This window comes from Numenius arquata, chromosome 3 (genome assembly GCF_964106895.1).
Source record: "Numenius arquata chromosome 3, bNumArq3.hap1.1, whole genome shotgun sequence".
Lineage (NCBI taxonomy): Eukaryota > Metazoa > Chordata > Aves > Charadriiformes > Scolopacidae > Numenius > Numenius arquata.
The window spans coordinates 65,451,003-65,474,733 of record NC_133578.1 but is presented as its reverse complement, the minus strand read 5'-3'; the positions used below and the strand labels follow the sequence as shown (position 1 = coordinate 65,474,733).

The 23,731-nt window shown below is 42.3% G+C and overlaps 1 protein-coding gene across 1 annotated transcript in view; it reads right to left on the bottom strand.

The window, feature by feature from the left end:
• FER1L6 (fer-1 like family member 6) overlaps nt 1–21,780 on the bottom strand; it is a 67,575-nt gene extending 45,795 nt beyond the window's left edge. Inside the window, exons 1-13 of the mRNA XM_074145992.1 lie at nt 21,761–21,780; nt 19,432–19,514; nt 16,299–16,425; nt 15,640–15,694; nt 15,414–15,545; nt 14,635–14,697; nt 11,318–11,396; nt 10,116–10,272; nt 8,805–8,991; nt 7,015–7,207; nt 5,716–6,065; nt 2,446–2,554; nt 601–781 (exon numbers count right to left, since the gene is read on the bottom strand). Of these exons, the coding sequence (XP_074002093.1) occupies nt 601–781; nt 2,446–2,554; nt 5,716–6,065; nt 7,015–7,207; nt 8,805–8,991; nt 10,116–10,272; nt 11,318–11,396; nt 14,635–14,697; nt 15,414–15,545; nt 15,640–15,694; nt 16,299–16,425; nt 19,432–19,514; nt 21,761–21,780 (1,736 nt within the window). The remainder of the gene's footprint in view (nt 1–600; nt 782–2,445; nt 2,555–5,715; nt 6,066–7,014; nt 7,208–8,804; nt 8,992–10,115; nt 10,273–11,317; nt 11,397–14,634; nt 14,698–15,413; nt 15,546–15,639; nt 15,695–16,298; nt 16,426–19,431; nt 19,515–21,760) is intronic.
• Nucleotides 21,781–23,731: the final 1,951 nt, after the last annotated feature.

Below are 23,731 nucleotides of genomic sequence, written 5' to 3'. Positions count from 1 at the left end.
CTTTTTATTAACATCTTTGAAGTGAATGAAACCTTTATGATTCTGTTTATAAACAAGGCCATTTAGAAGAACTGTTGTGCATGTTTTCATCCATTGGTCCATTCTTTTTTTCAAGGACTATTTTCTCCTACATCTGTTACTACTTGCCATTTAAGTCTACATCTATAATTATTAGGTCTGGAAAGTGTTCTGGGAAGCTGACTTTGTCTTGACCAGATTTCAATATTTTTGATGTGTTATTCTGTTTCTGGAGCTGGTCACTGGGTGGATGTTATCCCTAAACCAGGGACAGCACTGAAGGAGTTGCACTTTCCTATGGCTTTCAGATCTATAGTTGCTATAACGCAGCCCTTTTGGAAACACCAGAAGTTCGAGAGCCCATGAGGCCAAGATGAGAAGGTGAATGTAAAATGGCTCAGAGCCCACTCACTTCAGTCGAGCCTAGAAAATTTACTGTTGTGAAAGCTGCAATTGAGGATTTGAAAGCCTCATTTCCACACAACCTGTTTCATGCTTCCAGGGTTCATTAATGAGTCCTGCAGGGTTATAAAATAGGAACCAGAGTCATGCATGATAAGGTTCTGAAACACAGATCCTCACCTGTTCCCACCTGTGATCAGTGGCTTCTCAGGGGGTGTGGTGGATATCAGGGGTACTCCAAGGTCACGAAAAATTTCATCCTCCCCCTCCTGCAGCAGGCTTTCTTCTGCTTCTCCATCACGTGTCTTCTTCTTCCCTCCAGCTCCTGCTGACACCCCATCAGTAGTATTTCCAAAGTTACCTAGAGACACGGGGTTACAAGTGAAGAGCTTGGAGGTAGTAAACTTGGATGAGGTTCAAAAAAAGAGAAAGACCAGTCATACCAGTGGAAAATCTTTGTCCCTTCTTGTTCGTTAGTTGTTCTGGCCATACCACAGTTTATAAAGGTCCTGACAGAGTACATTGGTCTCAATGACTTTTCAGACGCCAGGACAATACTTCCTTACATGCCCTATGTGATATATAGCTAGTAAACTACCCTCACCACTAAGTGATGTGATCCTGTGGTTGCTGACCCCCAGGACCTTCTGCATTTGCTAAAGAATTTCAGAAGCAGAAACAATACTGCTGTTGATATTTCTAGATGCAGGAGCCCCAGTATGTGTTTGATTTACATAGCAAATGTATGTCTTCTTTACAATATATGGATGATCACAGAAGTGCTAAAGCCCATTTTCAGACAAGCAAATTTTGCATAGCAGTTGCATTATCAGCACTGGGAAGGAGATGCATCCATCAGACTTGCAATTACAGATTTTATTAGAAACAGGAAGAAAACATTCCCTGCAGGAGAAGGATGTGCTGAATCATTCCATATGACATTCTGATCTGGACTTTTGGTTCAGTCTTTCATGCAAATAATGGCCATTTGGCAAATTTGGATCCAAATTTCAACTGCACAGATAGCTGGTAAAAGTTCAGGTCCAGAATTCAGGACCAGATTCATCTTTAGTATTAATTCTGACCAGAATCAGTATAATTTCTCGCCCAACTACACAAATGAGTGTCTTGTCATTATCAGCTCTGCTTCCTGCTGAGTTTCAGCAGGAATCAATATCACTCATTGATTGCCCTGTTTGTTACAGACATCTCTCCCTGCACATAAAGCCTTACAGTTGAGCACACTCAGGTAACCCAAGCACAAAGATGGGAACTACCAGGGTGATACTGTGCACTTGGACTCTAAGTGGGGCTAGTACAGAGATAAGCAAACCCCTACAAGGGAAATGAGACCAATTCAAGCTTCTCTCTTAAGGGAAATTTCTTCTGCTTTGCAAATATTGACTCAATGTTCATGAAAATGTCTTCATTTTCTCTTTAGTCTGCTCCCAGGGACAATTCAGCTCCACCATGAGGAGGTCTCACACTTAGTACAGTCCTGCTTCACTCAGGAAGAGGACAGGACTTACCAGGAGGATCTTAGAGGACAAGCTGGTACATGCATGCATGTACAGGCTTGGCTGTACATCACCCCTACACTCACAGACCCACATGTAGCTCAATGATATTGGCCAAGAGGGTCCACATGGGTCCTTCCTGCAAAGGGGCTCCCTCACAGCCAGGGACTAATTGCAATGGGCACCACAGAATGAACTCTACCCTGGGGTAAATTATTTGAGGTGGGTCTCTGAAGAGATTAGGAGGCTAAATACTGTGTAAGTCACTGTATATATTGGGTGAGAGGATTTGTATTGATACAGGGTGTCTGGGTGTAGAGAGAGCTTGGCATCAGTATGCCCAGCTTGGCTGCTACCCAGAGAAATGATGATCAGGGTTTAATTCAAGCAGGTAAGGCCTGCTCTGAAGCTGATTCCCAAGCCCTGAGACACAGCTGTCAATAACATGCAGCATCCTCTTGCTCCTGAGACTCCCTCTCTGCTTTGGAGAAGAGCTTAATACACTTACCAACAGAAACCTCAAAGGTTATTGGCTTGTCCCCAACCTTCCTGTCAATCATCGTGGCTTCAAAAAATGTCCCAAAGAGGAGGAATTCCTCAAATTTCTCTTCATATATCTATTGAAGAAGAAGAAGGCAGAAAAATGACATTTATTTTACCTTCTACTCTTCTACTCTTTTTTTACAGCACAGAGAAGTCTTTGTAAGTCTCTAGCAGCTGTGTTACTGTTGTAGATCTATCCGAGGTAGTCAGTGAGGCACAATTTGTAGGAAGAAGTAATACCTCTTCTCTGAGAAATTTATAGGATTGGAAAAAGAAATAAATCTGTGTGACTTTCTTCTCGTCAGTATTGCCCAGTTATATCATAATTGATTACATAAAAGTAATTATCCCTCACTTCATACTCTGCCTCACAAGCAGTCACTATTAAATGGTTTCAATACCTTCACATACTCTTTATACCATCATTCAAACTGTACATCTATGGCAGCTCAAGGGCCCTTTTAGTGCAAAAGCAAGAAAATATCACCATCCTGATAGAAGTCATTTAGCAGCGAATACAGCACTAGCCTTCCTTGGCACTGTAACAGTAAACGGGCCATCCTAACACATCCAGGCAGGGGAATGCTCGCCCAGCTCTGCTCTCCCCAGGGATGGCTTTAACCTACTGCCCATGTGTTCGTACCATCAAGACTTTGATCTTGCTCAGGGACACTCAGTTCTCAGTGATGCCAGTAAAACTTAAAGATTTCTGCCATCCACATTTTATTAGATGGCAGTCCTGTGCAAAAGCCTATTGAAACCATGCAACCCTTCATTTTTTCAAATCGTGCTGTGCTTTAAACTACAGGCCCAAAGGTGGGTCTCAGTGCAGGGGGGTGCAGTCCTCCGCTCTCTGCCTTCCCTGGCATCACAACACAGAAACCAGTAACCCTGTTTTCAGATTTTCACAGAATTTGGAAGCACAGGAACCAAAGGGTCTTGGTGCAGCAGCACACCCTGAAAAGTGTAACGACCTTTTGTGGAGTTTTAAGGCACTGTTTGGCTCTGTTTAAACCTATTGGAGCCCCAGAGTCCGCTTGTCCTTGGCACACACTCTCAGTCAAGGAAGGCTAGCTAACACCTCTAGCGCTGTTGGCTCATTAACAAAACAAGTGATTAGCCACAAACCAAGACTAAACTCAAAGGAGGTAAGTGTTTTGTTTTGAGTTCTCCCCAAATTCACACCCTGACTGCCACAATTGCTCCAACGCAAACCCTACTGATTTCACAGCATGGACACCAGTGTACTGAAGTCCTTTAGGCAAGATCAGTACTAGTTTCTTTTGCAACAGAGTGAGGCAATGAATAAAACATCAGCAGTATATGAATATTTGTTTCCCTGACTTTTGCAAAGCAGAAACATCTTTTGACACAGCCCATGATTGCTTCATTTTGAAAAATCTCTTCTATACAGAGTAGAAGGGCACAGGTCTTCAGTGAAAGGATTAGCAGCATCACATATCAAAGCTAACACCACAAACAGATTGCAGCTCCAGAGTAGATTTAGCTTCCCTGAGCCTTGATTATTTTCAGCATGAACCCAGAGCACACAGTGCCTAATAAAGCTGAGACTCAGAGACTATGACACACACATCTGTCTCCCATTATAAAGAAAGAAAACTGCAAATGTTTAATGTCTTCTTGCTGCTGGAACAGGTCAATAAAGTTGTGCTGTGGGGCTGGGTAATTTGCCTCTGTTGTCTCAGAGGCTCTATGACACATTTTTCGCCTTATTTGTAATGTCTTTAGTTCCTGCTTTTCCTTTCAGAGAGCTGTAATACAATTACTGTCTACTGTAGCATGAAATATTGCTGAATGTCAAAACCAGAAGAATATCAAGCATCACTGTTATGTTGTTGGCTTTTACTCAGTCTGAAACTGAAGCACAGTAGTCAGAAATAAATCCTTATTACTACTATTAATATTTACTGGTGTTACAGCAGGGTTTGTTCCTCTACGTGGAGTATTTGGCTAGCACCTACGAGCATTATGTTTGGGCCACTCACAATAATGGATTTCTTCCATATAAAGGAAAATCTATATGGAAATAAATTTCTTCTCATGTCACCTCTATTACAACCTTCAGAGAAGAACTAAGGGACAGAGGCAATTTACAACTATAAGAGTATATAAAGCAAGACCAGGACACAGGTTCGCACAACTGGCTTGTGATTACCCTTGCCATTTCTCTGCTAACACACTCCTTGACTGGCTCCAGCTAGCACTCATGCCAGGGCACAGGCCAAGGAAGAGCACTTGTCAAGGCTAGGACTCAAGACCAAAGAACAATTTATCCTCTCCTATTTACTTGTAGAGATGGAGCCAAAAGACCAAGAATCAGATCTAATAAAGGACATGAGTGCCATAAAATCTGAGGTGGGACTCCCACTACAAAAGCCAAAATTTTGATCAATGACATACTGAAGAGGGAAGAAAATTGGTTATAAGAATATTTTCCTTCCTATTTATTGGGTTAAAAAAAATAGAGCTTGCATGTGCACCAGTGTGGTGTTGCTCCCAGACAGTGATGTGATGGAGCAGAAAATCAAAGCTCAAGTATTGGCTCAGCGCCTGAGCCCTGCCACAACTGCACAACCTACTCAAAGCTTCGTAGCACAGATCTTCCCGTGGTGTAACCCCCTGTAACAGGTGGAGTTAGGAAAGTAACAACAGGTAACACCAGTACTATCAGTTGAGTCTGAGCACACGATTTGCAGCCCCTCTCCGAAAGCAATTAGCAATCTAAAACTACATTGACAATGCAGGATTAAAGGAGGAGAGTAAATCAGGCCAGGCTCTATCTCTCTGCATTTCCTCAAATTCTACTTCAGTGATTCCCTACTGACTTGAGTTGACAGCTACTGATTTTCTCAAACGGATGCAGGAAATCAGACTTTATAATTACCAGCTGCCCCCATCGGCTCTCTGCCATTTAGTGTATATTACATTGTATAAGTTTCTAGTAGGAACACATGGATGCAGGTGGTGCAGAAGGGACAACAGGACAGGAGGCTAAGTTTTACGGAAACCAAGTCCTACTTGAGATTTTTTTAGGAGTTACAGGTACAGTTGTGCTGCATTATTATGGGAAGGCCCCAAGACTATGGAAGCAGGGAGAAGATGTAGGGAGCATATAAAAAAAAGTATTACATGGCTTCAACCTAAATACACGCACCAGTGCCATTCTTGGAGGTTTAGTGACATATGTCAATCAATCTCTTAATATCATACTGACCCCTAAAGGCACATCAAATGGCTCGACTTCCACTTCAGTTGAGTTCATTTTATCTGAAGGAGAAGATGACTTTCGATCCTCTCCCGCTTTCTCAGTTTTGTCTTTTCCTTTGGGTGCTTTGAAATCTTTATCTTTGGATGGTAATTTGATATCCTTGATAATACTTGAAAACTTCGATTCACGGGCTCCTCCTGAAAGTATCTCCACAGCAATCTCAATGAAGAGACGTCCTCTGAAGGAGACCCCTTCTCCAAAACCTTCATTAAGCTCCTGGTAGTCATCGATGAGGCTGTGGTTCCTGGGTGAGCCATAGAGATTGATCCAGGCAGGACCAAATGTAGGCAAAAACCCTGCAAATAAAGCACCTTTTTTGGCATTTCTGTTAGGTGTTAGCATGCTCTTCTCACTGTCTGCTCCAAGAAATCTTGCCTCTTGCATACCAAAAGCCAAACATGGACCCATTTCTATGCAGCTGGGGACTACCTCACATAGAGCACTGTTTTGCAGGACAATTCTTAGGCACTAAGGAGCCTCTGCCAATACCCAACCAGGGACTCTGCTGGTATGGAGCTCTTTCTCAGAAGATGTTCATACCACATGGGCTGGGGTATACGGCCTATTGCACCTCTTCAAAAAATGAGCTTGCTCCCATAGACTGAGGGCTGGGACGTGGTGGGAGAGGAATGGAGGCCTTTTCACCTTGTCCAAACTGTTCCCAAGCCCATGCCACTACTCACCTTATATGATTTATCTTTTATTTTCTGATTAAGGACTCAGATCCACATTTGAATTGCCAAGTTTAAGGAGTTACTGTGCCTTTGCTGAGCTGTGACAACTAAACATGTTCTACGCTTGAATCACACAGCATAAATAAAGCTATACTATTAGGCTCAAGCATCAGTGAAAAGACTCCAGATAGTGAGCTTTACCTCACATATGTGAGGACAAACACACTAGTCCATGGTACCTCCTTGAGCTGTGATAGCATCCTACCTAGAGCCTGCTCTGCCTGTGATTTGCATTTTTGCTTTCATTGCCAGACAGAAACTGGTACAGAAGGAAGGTGCAAAATTATGTAGCATCCCTGAAACAAGAAAGGCAGTAGCAGACCACCATGCACTGAGCACAATGCAATATAACTTCAAATTAAGCAAGAAAAAGTCTCTCAGAACCAACAAAAACTATGGATATTCACTTGAGCTCTGGACATTCCTAAAATGGGATTAGCCAGTACCCAGATCTCAAGCAAGTAGATTTTACCTCAAGGTCATATTCTGGAACAGACATTTTCCCCTTTACCTTTGTCACCATCTTGTTCATTAGATATTTTCTTCAAGTCTATAAAGTGGGTGGCTAAGGCCACATCATTCACGCTGCCTTCATCCCAGACCTGGATTTTGACTCTTCGGCAGAGTGGAGGGAACATTTCCTTGAAGATAATCTGTTCGTGCCATACTGGATCTGCACAGTTCTTTTGCACTGTTGTCCGACCCTGAAATGAAAGTCCAGCAAATTTAACTCCAGAGGGGTCAGACTCTGGGGAATGGCAATGAGTATAGCATAAATTATACACTCCGATCATTTTTAAAGCACAAATCTCTTATCATGAAAGTACTTCAGCTTTTCTATTAGCTTGTTTGTTTTCCCCTCCACATCTAATAAAAGGCAACATTATGGCTGAAGAATTCTCACCTGCACACAACAGAGCCTGGAATAAGATCTAATTCTTCAGGGCCCTTATGCACAAAACATATCTGTGAAGCCAGATTTTGGTATTTCTGCTACAAACTGCACATCTTCAAATGGCTTTTGAAATACCAGGGTAGTAGTAATGCAGCACGTTTTGTCTCATAAAAGATGAAATTCATTACAGCTGCCAGGCTGCATGTATCAATGGAATTACCTTAAATGAGGCAATTTATCTAGCATAAAATATGATTGCTGTGAATTGCATTCTGGGCATATGCCTGTGTGCTAGGGATGTAGAGACCAGAGCTATCCCCTCTCACCTGAAGGAGATGACAGGACCGTATCACAGTCCGTGCAGCCGCAGGCTGTGGCAGGCCTTCTGCTCTCACATTTGGTGGGGAGAACCAAGTCAGGAAATGCACCAACAATGCCTCTAAACTTGTATTTTACACACCAGTGTGCAAATGCACATCAGTGATCCATTCTTACTTCTTCAGCCCTCCGTTAAACCTGAAGTAGTTGCATGCATTTGACTGTTTTAACCCATAGTAGTTTGATTTGTAATACTTTGCAGTTTGGATTCACAACAAAAGACAAACTCAGCACTAAGGGGCTCATTCCAGTGCCTGAAATGTCCATAAAGGTTTAACTGGAGTTCTACCTAAGGCTTCCTTGCACACAGAAAGCATTGCTGGCTTAAAATAATTTCCAGTTTGATTTTTTCCTTATTTACACCGATATTCAAGACAAGCTCCCTGACACGGTGTTTAATGGGTGTACCCCAGAGGAACCAGGCCTCTGGACCTCCTTTGCACTCCTATTCCATCAAAGTCAGAAGGTCCCTCTCAGCAGCAATCTGTAGCACTATCTTTCATGTTGAAGGAGCTCCAGGAGTAATGAAGCCAGGCAACACTGAGACAGAGTCTACTCAAATTTCCTCTTCTGCTACCCACAGAAAAGCTGCAAGGGTCCTGAATTACAGCAGAGCAATTCAGAAGTCGATACACAGTCCTAAAATCCTAAAGATTGGACCATCTTTATTGAGTTCAGCCCTGCTTCCTTTTTTTCACTCGAGGGAGACCAGAGCATATCACACTGGGTAATTCACTGTCTTGTAATTTGATGTTTTAGTAACAGATCTACAGAATTCTCTTTCCCCTCCTGCTGCCTAACTTTAACCTACTGCTGTGAGGCTGGTATTAGATCTGCTGGCATTAAGTGTTTCCATCACTTTGTTCCTGCATAATTTAACAACTGAAAAATTTATTTCTCATGACTGTAATATGTGTTTTACTTAATTTATATAACTAGAAGTTAAAGGACATCAGCATAATGCCCTGCCTGTAGCACAGCTGATAGGAAAGAAGGCCTATGTTTGTGACCAAGAGGATCCCAATTACCATTTGACCTGCAAACATGACCACCACATAGGGATCCACAAGGTCCTTACTGTCGCCTATGAATGCTTTGGTGACATTGGCCATGATGCTAGAGTTCATCTTCGGAAGTCCTTCTGCTTTGTAAATTCTCACGTAAAATCTGGCCCATGGTCTTTCAGATGGAAAACCTTTGGGGATCAAGAGGTTCCTGAAAGAAAAAAGAAGCCATTACTTTTAAATTGAAAACTCAGACAATGAAGTGATTTTTTTCCAAGAAAATCTCAAGTTAGTTTGCATCCTGAGAAAACACAAAAAGTCATATGAATTTGCTTCTGCATCTAAACCAAAACATTTTCTGGTTACCATGAGAAAATCATAGAATCATAGAATGGTTAGAGTTGCAACAGACCTTAAAGATCATCTAGATCCAACCCCCTGCCATGAGCAGGGACACATCAGCATTACTCAGCAGTACTGCATTACTCAGCACATTTGTCTATGTGGTATAGAACCAGGTCCGGTTAGATCAGGTTGCTCAGGACCTTGTCCAGTAAATTCTGAATATCTCCAAGTATGGAGATTCCCCACTGTCTCTGGGCTCCTGTTACCTTTGACCACTTTCATGATAAAAAAAAAAGTCTTGTGTCGGTTCTGAAATTCCCTTGTTCTAACCTGAATCCAAAGCCTCTTATCCTATTGTATTCCTCTGGAAAGTCTCACTCCATCCTCTTCATGTAGGATGCCTCTTAACCTGCTTTTCTTAAGGCTTGAGAAACAAATTGCACACACATCCCTGCCACACACACACCCCCCCCACACACCTTTCCCTGTAGACCATCTGCTCCAGCCCTCCATCATCTTAGTGACTCTCCATGGAGTATGCTGGCAACATACTTTACTACTTTGAACTTCTGTATTTTATAAGAAGAATGCTAATGGGGTTGAGTTTATGTAAGGATATGGAAAATATCCATGCACACACATCTGACAGAGGAGAAGGAAGAGCTTTTCCTCATATTTTTTCTTCTTACTTCACTGTTTTTCAGAAATATTTAACTGGTTTCAGATCAATGAACCTTCTGTCAGGGATAATCTGGCACTTAGCCACAGGGCATGGTCAACTCTATCAGCTGCAGAGAAATGACCCTAACACGCCCTTCAATTTAGTTGAGAGGATTGTAAAAACTCTCTTTAAACACATCAGAACAGCCAGGTGTACAATGCTATCCTGCTATTAACCCCGAGTTAGCAAGAAAGGACTGAAAGGAGGGCAGAAGACTCTTGAGGTATTTAGTAAAGAAGAAAGCGGTAAAAAAGAGATTATTTCAGTACTTTTCAATCTGCTCCTCAGTATCAGCTGTTTTCTGCGTAGCTTGCATTGCATCACCTTTCCCAGTCACACTGATGTCACACTTCAGGTATCCCTTGGCTCCTGTCCTAATATCAGCAGGGTCTGTGAGAAGCGCCCACTTGTCACAGAACTGATGACCTGTAAGATGGACAAATTTAAACACCCAAATAGAGGATGAAAAAAACACAAATATTTCTCCTTTCCAACTCCAGAAAGGGCATTGCAAACAACATTTGTGCTTTCAGGAGGATCATGCTGAAGTACACATTTTTACCAGGCACATCTAGAGGGCCCAAGATGTTGTGAGACCAAAAAGGCAAACAAAGGATTGATATAGAGGTCATCAGGAACAAGCTCATTTTCATCAATGGTTACTGAGCTCAGTGACTAAGGACCAGTGGAAGGTTGGATGAGATTTCAGCATCTGAATTAAGGCTGAGGCTTATGAGGAAAGGCCAAAGTTTTGATGAGAACCACCTGAAGATCTCAGAAGTCTCTGGCAGCAAAACCCTTGCTAGGAGCTGTGGCCAGGTGTAACACTGGTATCCAGCTGAGAACGTCAGAGGAAGGAGGAGCAGCCAGAAGAAGGTCCAGCTCCATCTTTCCAGTGGGAAAATGATCTTTTAGGCGATCTTTTCTTAGCTTCAGATTTCAGAAAGCACTGGACAACTCTGAAGATGGCAGGTCAAGTGGACCCATGGTCACTTCTATGTCATCTCCTTCTTCTCTCTCCCGTTATGGTCTGCTTCTCCTCTTGTCTCATGCTCTCCTCATCGTTCCTCTCATGTTCCACTCCGCTCTCCCTCCCTCCACCCCTTCTACCCCAATGCATGCAGCAGAGCTTTGGATGTTCTTTAATGCATGGGTGAAGTTGGGTTTTGTAGAGCATTGAATTGCCCACTCTGACCCGCTAAAGAAAAGCCATCCTTGATAAGTGCCTCCCACCAATGGGCAGATTGTCTAGGTATTTTCAGCACTGAAGTTTTTTCCAAAAATTTGGCTGGTGCTCTGGTTTCCACGTAGAAGAACAACCCTTCCAAAAACCTTGTTAAGTTTATCCCTTGGCATAAGCCACAAGCATCTAAGTGGAAAAGTAGCATACCTCTCCTCTCCTCACCTCACCTTGCCTCCCTGCCTCACATCTCATTTAACAGATAAAAAGGAAAGAAAATGCACCACTTACCTGGCTGACTATACACTGTCCCCAGATCTACTTTAAAGGAGCCTATCAGCACACTCCCAATCAGTTTATGGTGCATAACCTGTTAGAAAAAGGCCAGTTAAAGAATGTCACTCTCTCTCTTCCCAATCAGCATAGGAAAGAGCAATCCCAACAAAGATCACAATTGGTTTAGAGGTAATAAGCAGCAACATCCAGCATCACCCAAAACTGGCTGTACGTAACCACAGCAGATACAGCAAGCATTTGAAATCTGTTCTTTACCCAATATTGTGCCAATTTAGAAACCAATCTATATCGGTTTCTATATTCCATCCAAGTGGAATCACACAGGTTCATCCCAGGTCCCAGGATTATATAGAGCAGGAATCAGATGGATGTGTCTTCAGAGCAGATGCAGTTATATTACTTATCCTGGCAGTTTTAAATAAATCATAATGAATATAAACACAGGGAGTATAACTGGTTTCACATGAGGCTGCAGAAATCATATCACTTTCTGTGCAATAGCTGAATTGCCATAAGAACTGAGTACACCCAGAGGAGAAAGAATGGAAGTGTTTCTTTGCAACATTTCAATATGCACGTGAACCAAGAGACTCAATTCTGATTTACCCCCCACAATATTAATGAAATCAGAGAAGTGATATAGATGTAAATGAGATGACAAGCAGGCCCTAGTGAGAGTGAGTCTGTCCCATTATCCTTCCTGCCACGTAATGAATTTAATTTAATTTAATTCAATTCAATTCAAATTTAATTAATAATTTTCCTTTGTCATGCCTCTTGGATCTATGTGTTTCTGTGTCTAGTTTTCAAAAACATGCATGTATTTCTCTTCACAGTCAAGGCAGAGGCTAGCAACGTCTTCTAAGGGAAGATTTGGTCTAGAACTGTATTTCTCCAAAAATATGTCTCACCTGGTTTCAGAATAGCTTAAATGTTTGAAACCTATTCCTTGGTTGTGGAAAAACTTCTGAAAGCAGGTTGAATTGTCTGGAACACCTTGGCCAAACTGCAAAGAGAAGTTAAACCATGGGGTTCAAGTCCATGGAAGCTAAATCTAAATGTTGGAGCTAAACAACCAAGCCTCTGAGAACATTTTAGGACTCTGGAAGACATCATATCCTGGCTTTGGACCTACACACCCTTGATAGGGATACATGACTTCTGTGACTTTGCATTGGATTTGTCATGTGACTAAAATTTGTCCATTTTTCTTCAACCCCAGGAGACATATGTTCCAAAGTAAAGATCACTGACACCTTCATCAAGATCTACCAGCAAATTTTGGAGGTTTCAAGTTGTAACATAATGTCATTCCCTGCTAAAGGCCTGAGACCATTGTGCTGCTGTGATTTGGGGAATACACTCAGTTGTCCTTGGTAATTCTTCACTTCAACATGGAATGAGTTTCTAGGGCTGAAAAATTAAGGGCAAACAAAAGAGCAGTTTTATTTTATTTTACTATTACAGCTTAAAAATTAAGCAACCATCATGTGGGAGAGGAGCCAGTGTGAAGCCAACGCTTCATGTGCTGGTGCTGCTTTTCCTCAATCCCTGATGCTGCCGTCTCCCATCAGAGCAGTACACCCTTCCTCCTAAGAGCCTGGACTAGGGCACACAGGGATGCGGAAGAAGCCGTGAAAACTGGTGGGTTTCATCCTGAAGCCAGGCAAAATTACAGCTTTGGAGGAAATACACGGAAATAGGAGCTTGCCCAAATCAAATAATCCAGCACAGGATGGACTGAAGCTGGAAGAAGGCTATAGCCTTTCTGTAGCCAAAAAAAAAAAAAAAAAAAAAAAAAAAAGATTTTCTTCTTTAAGACTCAGAAGCAAGAGGAGGGTATGTGGTGAGTCCAAGGTGGTGTTGTCTAATTGCTCTTTGCATTTCCTCTCCAGGGCGTGACAGCATGTTCAGAGAGCACTAAATGTGTAAACCTCACTTCTCCATCCTTGAGATTTGCTGTGTGAAATGTGGTGCCCTTGGATAAATGCCCCCTGTTCCTATTGAAATTAAAGGGATTTCCATTTCCTGTAGTAAACATGTTGCTTTTAACTGCTGAGGAAAAAACTCACTACTTCTATTAAATGCTCTGCATCTTTCCTCATACTTTTTTTCAAGCCCATTTTTTCTAATGTAACAAAGCAGGTGAGCATGAAGCTTATAGCAAACACCTCGTCTTCTCTGAGAGGGAGCATCACATCTACATCATATCTAATTAAAGGTTTGTGTCTTTTCACACTTGATTGACTATAGATGACTGAAGGATTTTCTTCATATTTTCTGAATGAGGACAAACATGCACTGTGTTAAACTGGGGAGTATTTCAGTACTGGAGATACAGGTTTAACATGAAAGGGGCATCTCAGTTTTACTATGGCATTACTTCAAGGTTGCTGGAATGCACTGGAAGATATTAATGAAGAAAAAATCTATTAATTAGCAGGTGCTGAGAAACTGAAAATCCCATTTTCACCTCAAATGCAGGGTTTGATTACAGCTAGACGAACTGCTGAACTGATGGACACCGGCATTAATCCTTTTTGTTTTCATTGAGCTTCTATATGCAGATGAGTTTGTTTTCACAGATTAGCAAAATCACAGATTTTCACAGATAAGCAAAATCAGTGCATGAATGATTGCTGGTAATGGAGGCTGCCAATCTTTATTTCTTCTTAAGTAAGATCCACGCTAAGCAGGTGTTGTGAAAATTTCCATCCCCCAGAGTTTCCTTCACTCCCAGCGCACATATTTCCTGTATTTGTTTTTATTCCCCTGATATATTGCATTCTCCAAAAACATGTTGCAAAGTAATGAATCTCAGTTTTAGTAGCATACATGAGCATTGCACTGGGTTAGTTTGTTGGGTGTTTTTTTTTTTTAAAAAAAAAACCCTCATTTTTATCTAGAACACCTTTAATTTTAATTTCTTAGTGTTGCACCTTCCCCAGCTATAAATCAAATAAGTTTGCCGAGCCTGATGAAACTATGCAGATTTACATCAGGTTATGGTGACACATTTCCACACATCCAGAAAGTTGGCACTTTCCCATCTGCCACTGGATATATAGAATCCTTATCAAAAGAATGTGAGATCAGACAGATTGGCCATATCTTGAAGAAAAATAGCTATATATTCCCAAGCAGCAGTAGCTCACAAGAGTTGGTGCCTCAACATTGTGCTGATACTAACCATGCCAGAAACAAATATAGAGGACATAACTTTAATTAAATTAAGAAGAATCATTTAGAGCCGAAGTGACACAGACAAAAATGGTCTTTAGTTACTGTGCTAAACTTTGCTAGGTACTTACAGAGATGTTGATTATTTTGTCAAACAGGAACACCTGCGGTCCAACGAAATCAAACACAAAGTACTGTGGGAAAAGGGGACAGCAGATCAGAATTGCCCTTGTGCTGGTAGCCAGCACTGCCAACAGCATGGGTTAGCTTTTTGGGTTCCTGCAGAGAACCCTGGTGAGGCACTGGGGGTGCTGGGGAGGCGGTGGTGGACACCCTTTCCTTGCTCTGTGGTTCATGGCTGCTGTGGCCCAGACCTTTTTTCTGCTCTCCTCCGTACATGGATGCCCAGCACTGCCCTTCGTAAATGTCTGAGGCCTTCACTCCACATCAGAGAGTGTTGTCAAAAGGGACAGGAGGTACAAGGAAATCCAAAGGACTGGCTGGTTTGGGGAGTTGTTTTGTTCTCATTTGTCACCAGCTGGGACAAACACATGTCAAGGAAAGGCTGAAACAGTGAAAAGGTAGAAAAGAGAGATTGGGGGGCAGTTTAGACAAAGCTCCCAAATATATCATTTGAAAAGGGAGAGGCAGTGGTGGTAGGGTAGAATGCAGTGAAAGGGGTGGGAAACAGGATGGGCAGAGATTGAGAAGAGAAAGACAAATAGAGCTGAACCCAAGGGACCTATTGCTGGTGCTTGGCCAAGCTTGAAACTCAAACAGCTCCTGGACAGACTTCCTTGCCCAGACATGCAGGTGGTGCAAACTTAATTCATCCCCTTTTAAGCTCCATAGTGGTGGAGACCACCCAGAGCCATGGAAGAAACTGTCTTTTTCAAGAGAAAGCACCTACCTCATTGTAGAAAGGGGCGTTTGTGCCTTCCTTTACTGTTGTTTGCTTCTTCTCATCACCTATCTCAATGATCACGACAGGGTCAATGTTCTCACCCACAAGCTGCCTGGCCTCGATGATGGTGATGGCAATCTGTGGGGTACAAGGACACCACACTCACTCCTGGGCTCAGGTCCAGCCTGCCTGGGGATTTCACAGTGCATAAGGGCTGCCACCCCCAGCTCACCTGGTAGTTCTGGGATTTCATCTCCTCTTCGTGAATTCTGGTCACCAGCTTTGCCCTGTTTAAATGACAAAACAGGTCATTAGGCATCTCTAGGCAAGAGCTGGTACTTGAACACATGTTGGAAAGACTGCTCATTACAATGCAAGCATTGTTTATTGCATGTAGCTTTGTTGTGAACTGTGATTCTGCTTGATTTCGTCAGCAGAGACCATCTCTGTCTTTCTCATATACTTGGTAATAGACAAATGTTTTGTATCCACACAGACCGGTGCAGCTACCTGCCATGCATGGGAATGATTTCACTTGTTGATCCCATCAAACCTAACTCCATTCCTCCCCTGTATGAAAAAAACAACTATACAAGCTGTTCGCTATGGAGATTGCGAACACTCTCAGCATCCAGCATTGAGACACTCTCAGCATCCATTTCAACTTCTCCCTGCACTGGATAGCATCTGGCAACAATCTGTCTTGAGCTGATAATATTTTGCTGTCAAGTACATCCCATCCTGTCATGTGAGAAAGCAGGAGTGAAGGGATTGCTGCTGTCAGCAAATGGATTTTCTGTCAGCAGATGCATTGTCCTAGGGCAATGCCATTCCTAAGAAGGATGGAAAAGGTGTTTTGGGGGATGTTAGGTATGGTACACGAAGGAGCACCTTTTCCTCTTTGGGCTTAAGGATCCAAAAACATTAGACAGTTCACTGCGGTTCATTAGGTCTTCTTCTCCCTCTTCTTGTCTTCCGAGAGTGTCGTGGTGAAGATCTGTACTTTCATCATGATCACCTGATGAAGAAAACAATCAAGAAAGTAAAACCCACCTCTGATTTCTACTAGCAAAAAGCTAATTTGGAGCAGATCATCAGCATGAACTGAATATTTTATTTATTTGGGTATCACAATTAGAGATACAGTAGTTGTTTGTACCAATGTACAGAGCAGCATTGAGTACACCAGCAGCTCTCCTCCTGTGCAAGATCATATACCATATAAATTGGGGCTGTAGCCGCTCTTTTCACCCCATGTGCATCCACAACAGGCACACACTCACTAACTGCATCTGACTGCCCCATCTCTCATCTGCTAGAAAGACAGTGGGACAGATTATTGCCAGGTTTTTCATGTATTATTTAGCATCAGTGCATCTGCCATCCGTGGTTTGTCATAACAATCTGGCACACTTTGGTCCCTTCCAAGCAACCAAATTGGAGCCTAGCTTAAAAAACATTTCTCACCTTTCCTCTTTGCAGAGATGATGAGTTGGAAGATCAAGAACAGAAAAAAAGGAGCTGAAGAGCATGATTCATGGGTTCTCTTGTAGAGAGTTGTAGTCAGATGAGACAAATTGCTTCCAGAAGCGTTTACTTTTCTCCCTGACCATAAAGAGAATCTCAGCAACTAGCTCCAATGTACACATCTGCATTTGGCCAGAGAAGCTCTTCCCACACTGCTCTGCTTTGTCCTTCTGGTCTGACAGAAGTCCTATCAGCATTTCTGCCCATTGCCAAGCATGTCTGTGTTCAACATCTGCCTTGGGAAGGGAGCCATGTGTTTTAGGTGAAAGTTTAAAATTTGTGAGCCTGTAGTTCACAGTAAAGATGACTTGCCCAGCAATACCCAGGAGCTTAAGTGATCTTATGGATGACCTTGCATCAAATGAAACATCCAAGTGCATTTTCTGCAAGTACTCTACAGCAGTGTGCTCCCACTACAAAACCAGACAAATGGTTGCAACAATGCTTCCTTGTCTCTTTGCCATGGTATGCTCACTTGAGGGGTGTCTAGAAACTAGTGATGGTAGTAAAGGAACAACCGTTGTACAGTAAAACTCACTTGGATAGCTCTTATCAGGTCTGAGTGTTCCTTTTTTGGTTGACTTACACAAGCCCCTAGTCTGAGGCAAACCAACAGACAGGTACAGACAGATACAACTTTGGTTTGTGTTGCAAGGCAGCCAGGCATGAACCAGCTCCATGAGGGTTCCTCCATGAGCAATCTCATATAACGTATGCTCAATGAAGGTTCCTCTACTAGCAATCTCATATATGTTCCCCAACTGCCCCTCTTGTCCAGCCTCCCTGGAACAGGGAAGGTGAACTTGTCTCTGTATTTGTGTAGGCACAGCCTGATTTTCAGCCCTTGAGGCAAAGGCATCTGTCCATAGTTTTGCATCTGTAGCACCAAGTTCCCATGACTACCCTCCATATCCTATTTACTCTAGAGCTGTTTGCTGTTTGATTATGGGCTTGTAGTACTCTGTGTTGTTTGCTCTGAGGCTAAAGCAGATAAAACTTCATCCTGGCTGGGGACAGGCGTCTGTCAGTGTGATGCCCTGCTTTGACCACTGTCTGTGAGTTCCATGTTGTTTCTCTTGAGATGTAAACTCCTTGCAATGCTTCTTTCCCTTTACAGCTCCATTTTCCTGACATTCTAATATCTGAATTGCTATCCTTTTTCCCCTCAATAACCATATGTATGTTGTGCATAACTGATCAGCAGGAATTATTCCCCTGTATGGATTCAGTGACAGAAAATGCAAATGGTTCAGTGAGTGACAACGTTCCCCTACAATCTCCAATAAATCTTCTAAGTCCAATTCCCAACTAAGGCAAGAGAAAACTGGTGATTGCTCTATCTTTGCTAGTTCAGACTCTTCAGCAACACAGACACCAATGAAATACACGAGGATGCAGCATAAGGATCCCAATCTATCCAACAATTCAAACACAATAATTTGAAACAAACAGAGACCTGAATGCTCACATGGAAGACTAAAGTAAACTTCAGTATAGTGTATCTTGTATAGCATGGAGCATAAGATAAATAAACTCCAACATATCTGTAACTAGTAAGAAGTTTAATGGTCTTTAGTTTTCTCTGCTCCAAAAGCCCAAGCCCCTTGCTGTAAGGACCAGAGAATTTTTTGAAAAGTACTGCCCTTTAGCTAAATAATGCCTATGGCACAAAATATGTATTACTGTTTCTGCCCAACAGTGAATCAAGACACACATGGCTGGTTTATTACAACACTGTAATTCAAGGCCTGCACTAAATACATAGTAGTCCATGTTTTAAATATTCCATAAAATTTGAGGCATGAGACTGCAAAATAAAACTACAGAAAGTGCAGACTTTGTTGTGGCTGAACTACAGGTTTTGGTGAATGGGAGGACTGTGGTGATAGGAGAAAAATGACAGTAGTAGGATGTGCAGGGGAATGTATCCTTTGCTTGGAAACCAGTGCTGTGTTAAGGGAAAGAAATAGGAAACTCTGCATGTTTATGGATGTACCCACGTCTGTTAAAAATAGAAAATAATTATTAAAAATTAAAAAGAAAAAAGAAAATAAAACAACTGCTGCACATTTAAGAGGAGAATTGCTACTAAGTAAAGCTCCCAGATTTATCAAGCCATCCCATCCAGCATAAGAGCCTACTCAGATTGTGTTTTTATGGTTTCTAAAAGAAGCAGATCTTCTGGAGGAATGATGCGCCTGTAATGAATTATCTATCTCTATAGTAGAAAAAAAAAAACTTTCAAAAATTAGTTATTTCTCTATGGTAAGAGTCCAGCTCACATTTTGATTTTACTCTACCAGATACAGCAGTCTGAACTCACAGAATCCAAAGGTGGACTTAACGAAACAGTTAATGCAAAAAGAACTAGCTTTCTGTTTACTTGGGAGTGATACGGAGTTTACTGCCCGTTTTATCACTACTAAGCCCTAAGAAACAGTTCGAATGAGTTCACATGAAATTAGTTGGAATATAATATTGATTTATGAGGCCTTACCCAGTGCATCTTTGTTTGCAATAGTCAACCCTTTCTCGCCTTTTTTCTTCTTTTTCAGCTTCATGCCAGCAAACAGCCCCTTTCTGAAAAAGTAAAGCAAAGTGATCAGTGCAGTCTCTTCTCGCCCTTTTCTGTGCTGGATTCAAATTTAACTCAGGGAGTGTTAGGAGGGAGTTTGGATTTCCAAGTGAGATCATTATATTCTGTTTTTCCTTCTACTGAAAGCAAACAAGAGAAAGCTCTGGGTTTATGCTTCATCTAATTTTGTTTATTTTTAAAATTCAGCCATGTACAGGCAAACATGATGAGAGAAGAGCCAAAACTTCTTTTCAAACTAAGAGAGCAAGAAGCAAAGAAAGGAAAACCAAGATAAGTTCCCAACCTACTGACTTCCCACACACGTACTTCTTATGGCTGTCACAAGAGCAGAGACAAAGGCTTCTCACAAATTACAGGTTCCAGATCAAAAGCAGTTTTCCAGTGAATTAAGATAAACATAAAAGCGTTTGTGTAAACTTCCTTGGTGAGAACACCCACTGTATCAGTGGCACATGCACCACAGCAGCTTTTGCCATTTATTTAGTTAGTTCTTGCTCCCTTCTAGCAGCAAAGCCATGAATAGGACTGGACAAGGGTTTCTCCTCAAGCTGTGTTACAGAGGTGTTTCAGCCCAGCATCAACCCCAGCTACCACTGCATGGGGCTTTTCTGCTTCCCTCTTCTTCCCATACTGGATTAGGGAATTGATCCAGCTTAAAATTAACCAGCGCAGTCAAAATTCGGTGAGGTAATTTTTCAAATCACACCTGGCTATAGCGGCTCTACAACCTCATAAGGGCTCCCTTATTCCTTGCGTTCAACTCAGTTTTAGCCGCAACTCCTTGCCAGGAGTCTGACATAGTCATCCAGGAACGAGGTGCGTCTGTGGGGTGAGACACAGGCAGGGAAACATGGCCCTCACCTGGTTGCCATCAAAGATAAAATACATCAAGACATTCAGCAAGGACCCACGGTGCAGTCCTGCTTCTTGGGAAACTGGTGGCAAAACTCCCTGTGGCCCTGAGGCAAGAGGTGGTACAGCTTCTGAGTGAAGATAAAACATCTCTCCCAGTGACAGTGCAGACATAGGTTGGCTGTTCAGAAGTCTTTGCTGATTGTCCTTTTCCTATTTTACTCCTCCATTAGTCCTTCAGCTCTTCAGTGAGTACAGAAAGTAGAGAGAAAGAGCAGTTGTGTTTTGTAGAGTTGGTTTTAAAGAGGGGGACAAAAGGAAATATCTCTACAAATGTCATAACAGCATTTTTCCCTCGACAAAGGTCTTTTTCCTCCCATAGCCACCAGTCCCTCCTTCTTGGTTGCCATCCAGCCTCATCCCACCGAACTCTTTGTCTCCCCTATGTCGTGGTCCAGAAGTACTGGTCCTGCAATAGGACACAGATGTTCTGGCATTTTGCAAGCACTGAACAGTGTATGAGTAAAAGGTTAATAACTTCAACAGTTTCCAGTTCACACTTGACCTACTGCTCCAACTTCACACCCTAGAGCTGAGGCAGGAGCTGATACTGCAGAGAAGGAAAGCTATAGGAAGAAGATGCAACTTCCCTCCCCTTGTCCCTGAGCAGGGTCAGCACAGCATCCATTCTCAGCAACATGGAAGAGAGACAGCATTTTCTGTGTTAAAGCAGTGTTCGGAGAGCCCCTTTCAACTCAAGATTTTGGAGAAAGGGGAAGCAGCTGTCTGTCCTGCAATTGCCTTACACTTTGGGAAACGACTGGCTATTTTTTGTTTATCTTCATGGTCTTATCTTTTCTTCCTTTTACAAAGTGTGTGGTTTTAAGCCGCATGATTCATCATTCGAGAGGGGGATGGAGAATAGAAATCAAATTTCTGAGCACCGGAGCATGCAGTTTAATTTTTCCATATTTCTGAAGGTTTCTGGAGGCTTGAACCGGTGCTTAATAATGACCCTTAGAGTCTGCACATGTCTATTCTGCTGCCAATAAAGGTATGGCAAAACAGTAACAATAATGTAGGAAATATACACAGAAGTTCTTTCTTAATGGTAAACAGGACAGTGCTAGGAGCAGGGGTGGGCAGTAATGGACTCTTGGCTTTGAATGACTGAACTGAAACAAAAAAGAAAAACGGGAAAAGAAATCAGTAGAACCAAACCAGGTTTGAGAGGCTATTTTCATTAAATAAAAGCCTGTGGACTTATCATTTTGAATTAACCAGACCAACCTGACTTATAATCAGAAATCCAAAGTCACTGCAAATGATTCACTTCATTTGATGGTGTAAATGTAAATCTCATTGTTGCAGATCTTACCTGTTTGCTGAAATCAACATAGTTCTGATTTCATATTATATAGTACTGAAATATGTGGTTCTGTTTGCAGGCAATTTGGTCCTTTTCAATTTGAAATGTCAAGAAAAATATTTCAGTATATCTGAAACATTTCATTTTGAAATGCTGAAATCACATGCTTTTATATTTTGAAAATACATACCTTTACATCTCATGTTGAGAGCCGAAACATTCACTAAATCCCATGCAAATTTTCAAACAGTAGTGGGTTTCAACCCACCTGGAACTTCACTTTTATTAGTATACCACTCTGTACTATTTTCCTAATTATGAGTCACATTAGTCCAAGAGGAGCTCTCTGTGGGCATGATTTCATACTAGAGTGTTTCCAAAGAAACAAATATGCCACATATTTCAGGCAGAGAAACAACATATGCTGCTCGAGAGTTTTGTGCTATTAACTCTACTGACAAACAAACCGGGCAGCGAGAATGGAAACACAAAGGATTTAGCATAATGGCAACATTTTTCAGGCAGTGAAAGCACAAGCAGGCAGCGATAAACATTCAGCACATTATTTTTTTTTCCACTATCGTCAGAGGACTTGTTTGCCTGAATTGCTGTAAGAATAAAAACTTAGCTGGGGAAGCACACAGCCCAACTAGCCCAAACAAGCAGGCACCTACGAGCTGAGCAAACCTGACAGCAATCAGTGCTCAAACATCTGAAATCACCTGCAAACTCGAGGTGCATTTAGCTATGGAGGGAAAGTTAGCACAAACTGGAAAGGGAAGCTGATAACATTTAAAAGTTGTATTTAGAGCAAGCAAATTAAGCTTACTGGCCAGGCCCAAGAGGAATGTCAGCAATGCTGGGCACAATCACAGAAAACGCACAACTTCAGTGTGTCAAAGAATGCCAAAACCTGACCAGCACGAGTGGGAATGTAGTACTAAGGCAAAAAATGGCTCAAGCAAAGCAGGAGGCAGAGGACAACTGGAGGGAATGGCCATTAATAAAGCCTGATGTGGAAACTGGGCTGTCTTCCATGACTATTTACATATTTACATAACACTCAAACTGCTTAAAGACAGAACTGCAGAAGGTGCCACAGAGTGACAGAAAGAGAAACAGCCAAGCTTGAGATGACTCCACAGGTGCCAACAGCAAAATCTATCTTTGAAGGAAACCAGATTTCAATCTCAGCTTTTTAGTCTCCCAGAGGTTCAGGCTCAGACGGGCATCAGGGTGCACCTGAGATCTCTTGCACCCCTGTTCCTACCAGTTACCTCAGCCAAGGGCTGTCTCAGCTGTGGCCATGCAGAGACCCCTACAAGGTACCAACAGATTTTGCTTTGTAAATGCCTTGATTAGAAGCAATTAAAAATCACCCATCTCAACTAAACAAGAACATTGTCTAGTTCAAAGAGGACTGTGTCTCCCAACTCCTTCCACATGGGGGTTGTAAAAAATATGGAGTAAGGACAACTTTTCCTCTTCTGCATATGTACAGTGACAATGTGGGCCCTAGTTTATGACTGATTCATTCAGGTTTCCCTCATGTAAATAGTAAATAAGACTGGGACACCAGCCATATCACAGCATTTGACCATCACAGAATCACAGAATGATATGGGGTTGGAAGGGACCTCTAGTCCAACCCACCTGCCAAAGCAGGTCCACCTAGAGCAGGTTGCACGGGAACATGTCCAGGCAGGTTTTGAGTGTCTCCAGAGACAGAGATTCCACTACCTCTCTGGGCAGCCTCTTCCAGGGCTCTGCCACCCTCAAAGTAAAGAAGTTCCTCCTCATGTTCAGTTGGAACTTCTTATGTTCAAGTTTGTGCCCGTTACCTCTTGTCCTGTCCCTGGGCACCACTGAAAAAAAGACTGGCCCACTCCTCTTGACACCCACCCTTTAAGTATTTATAGGCATTGATCAGATCCCCCCTCAGCCTTCTCTTCTCCAGACTAAAACTGAGGGGGACTATAC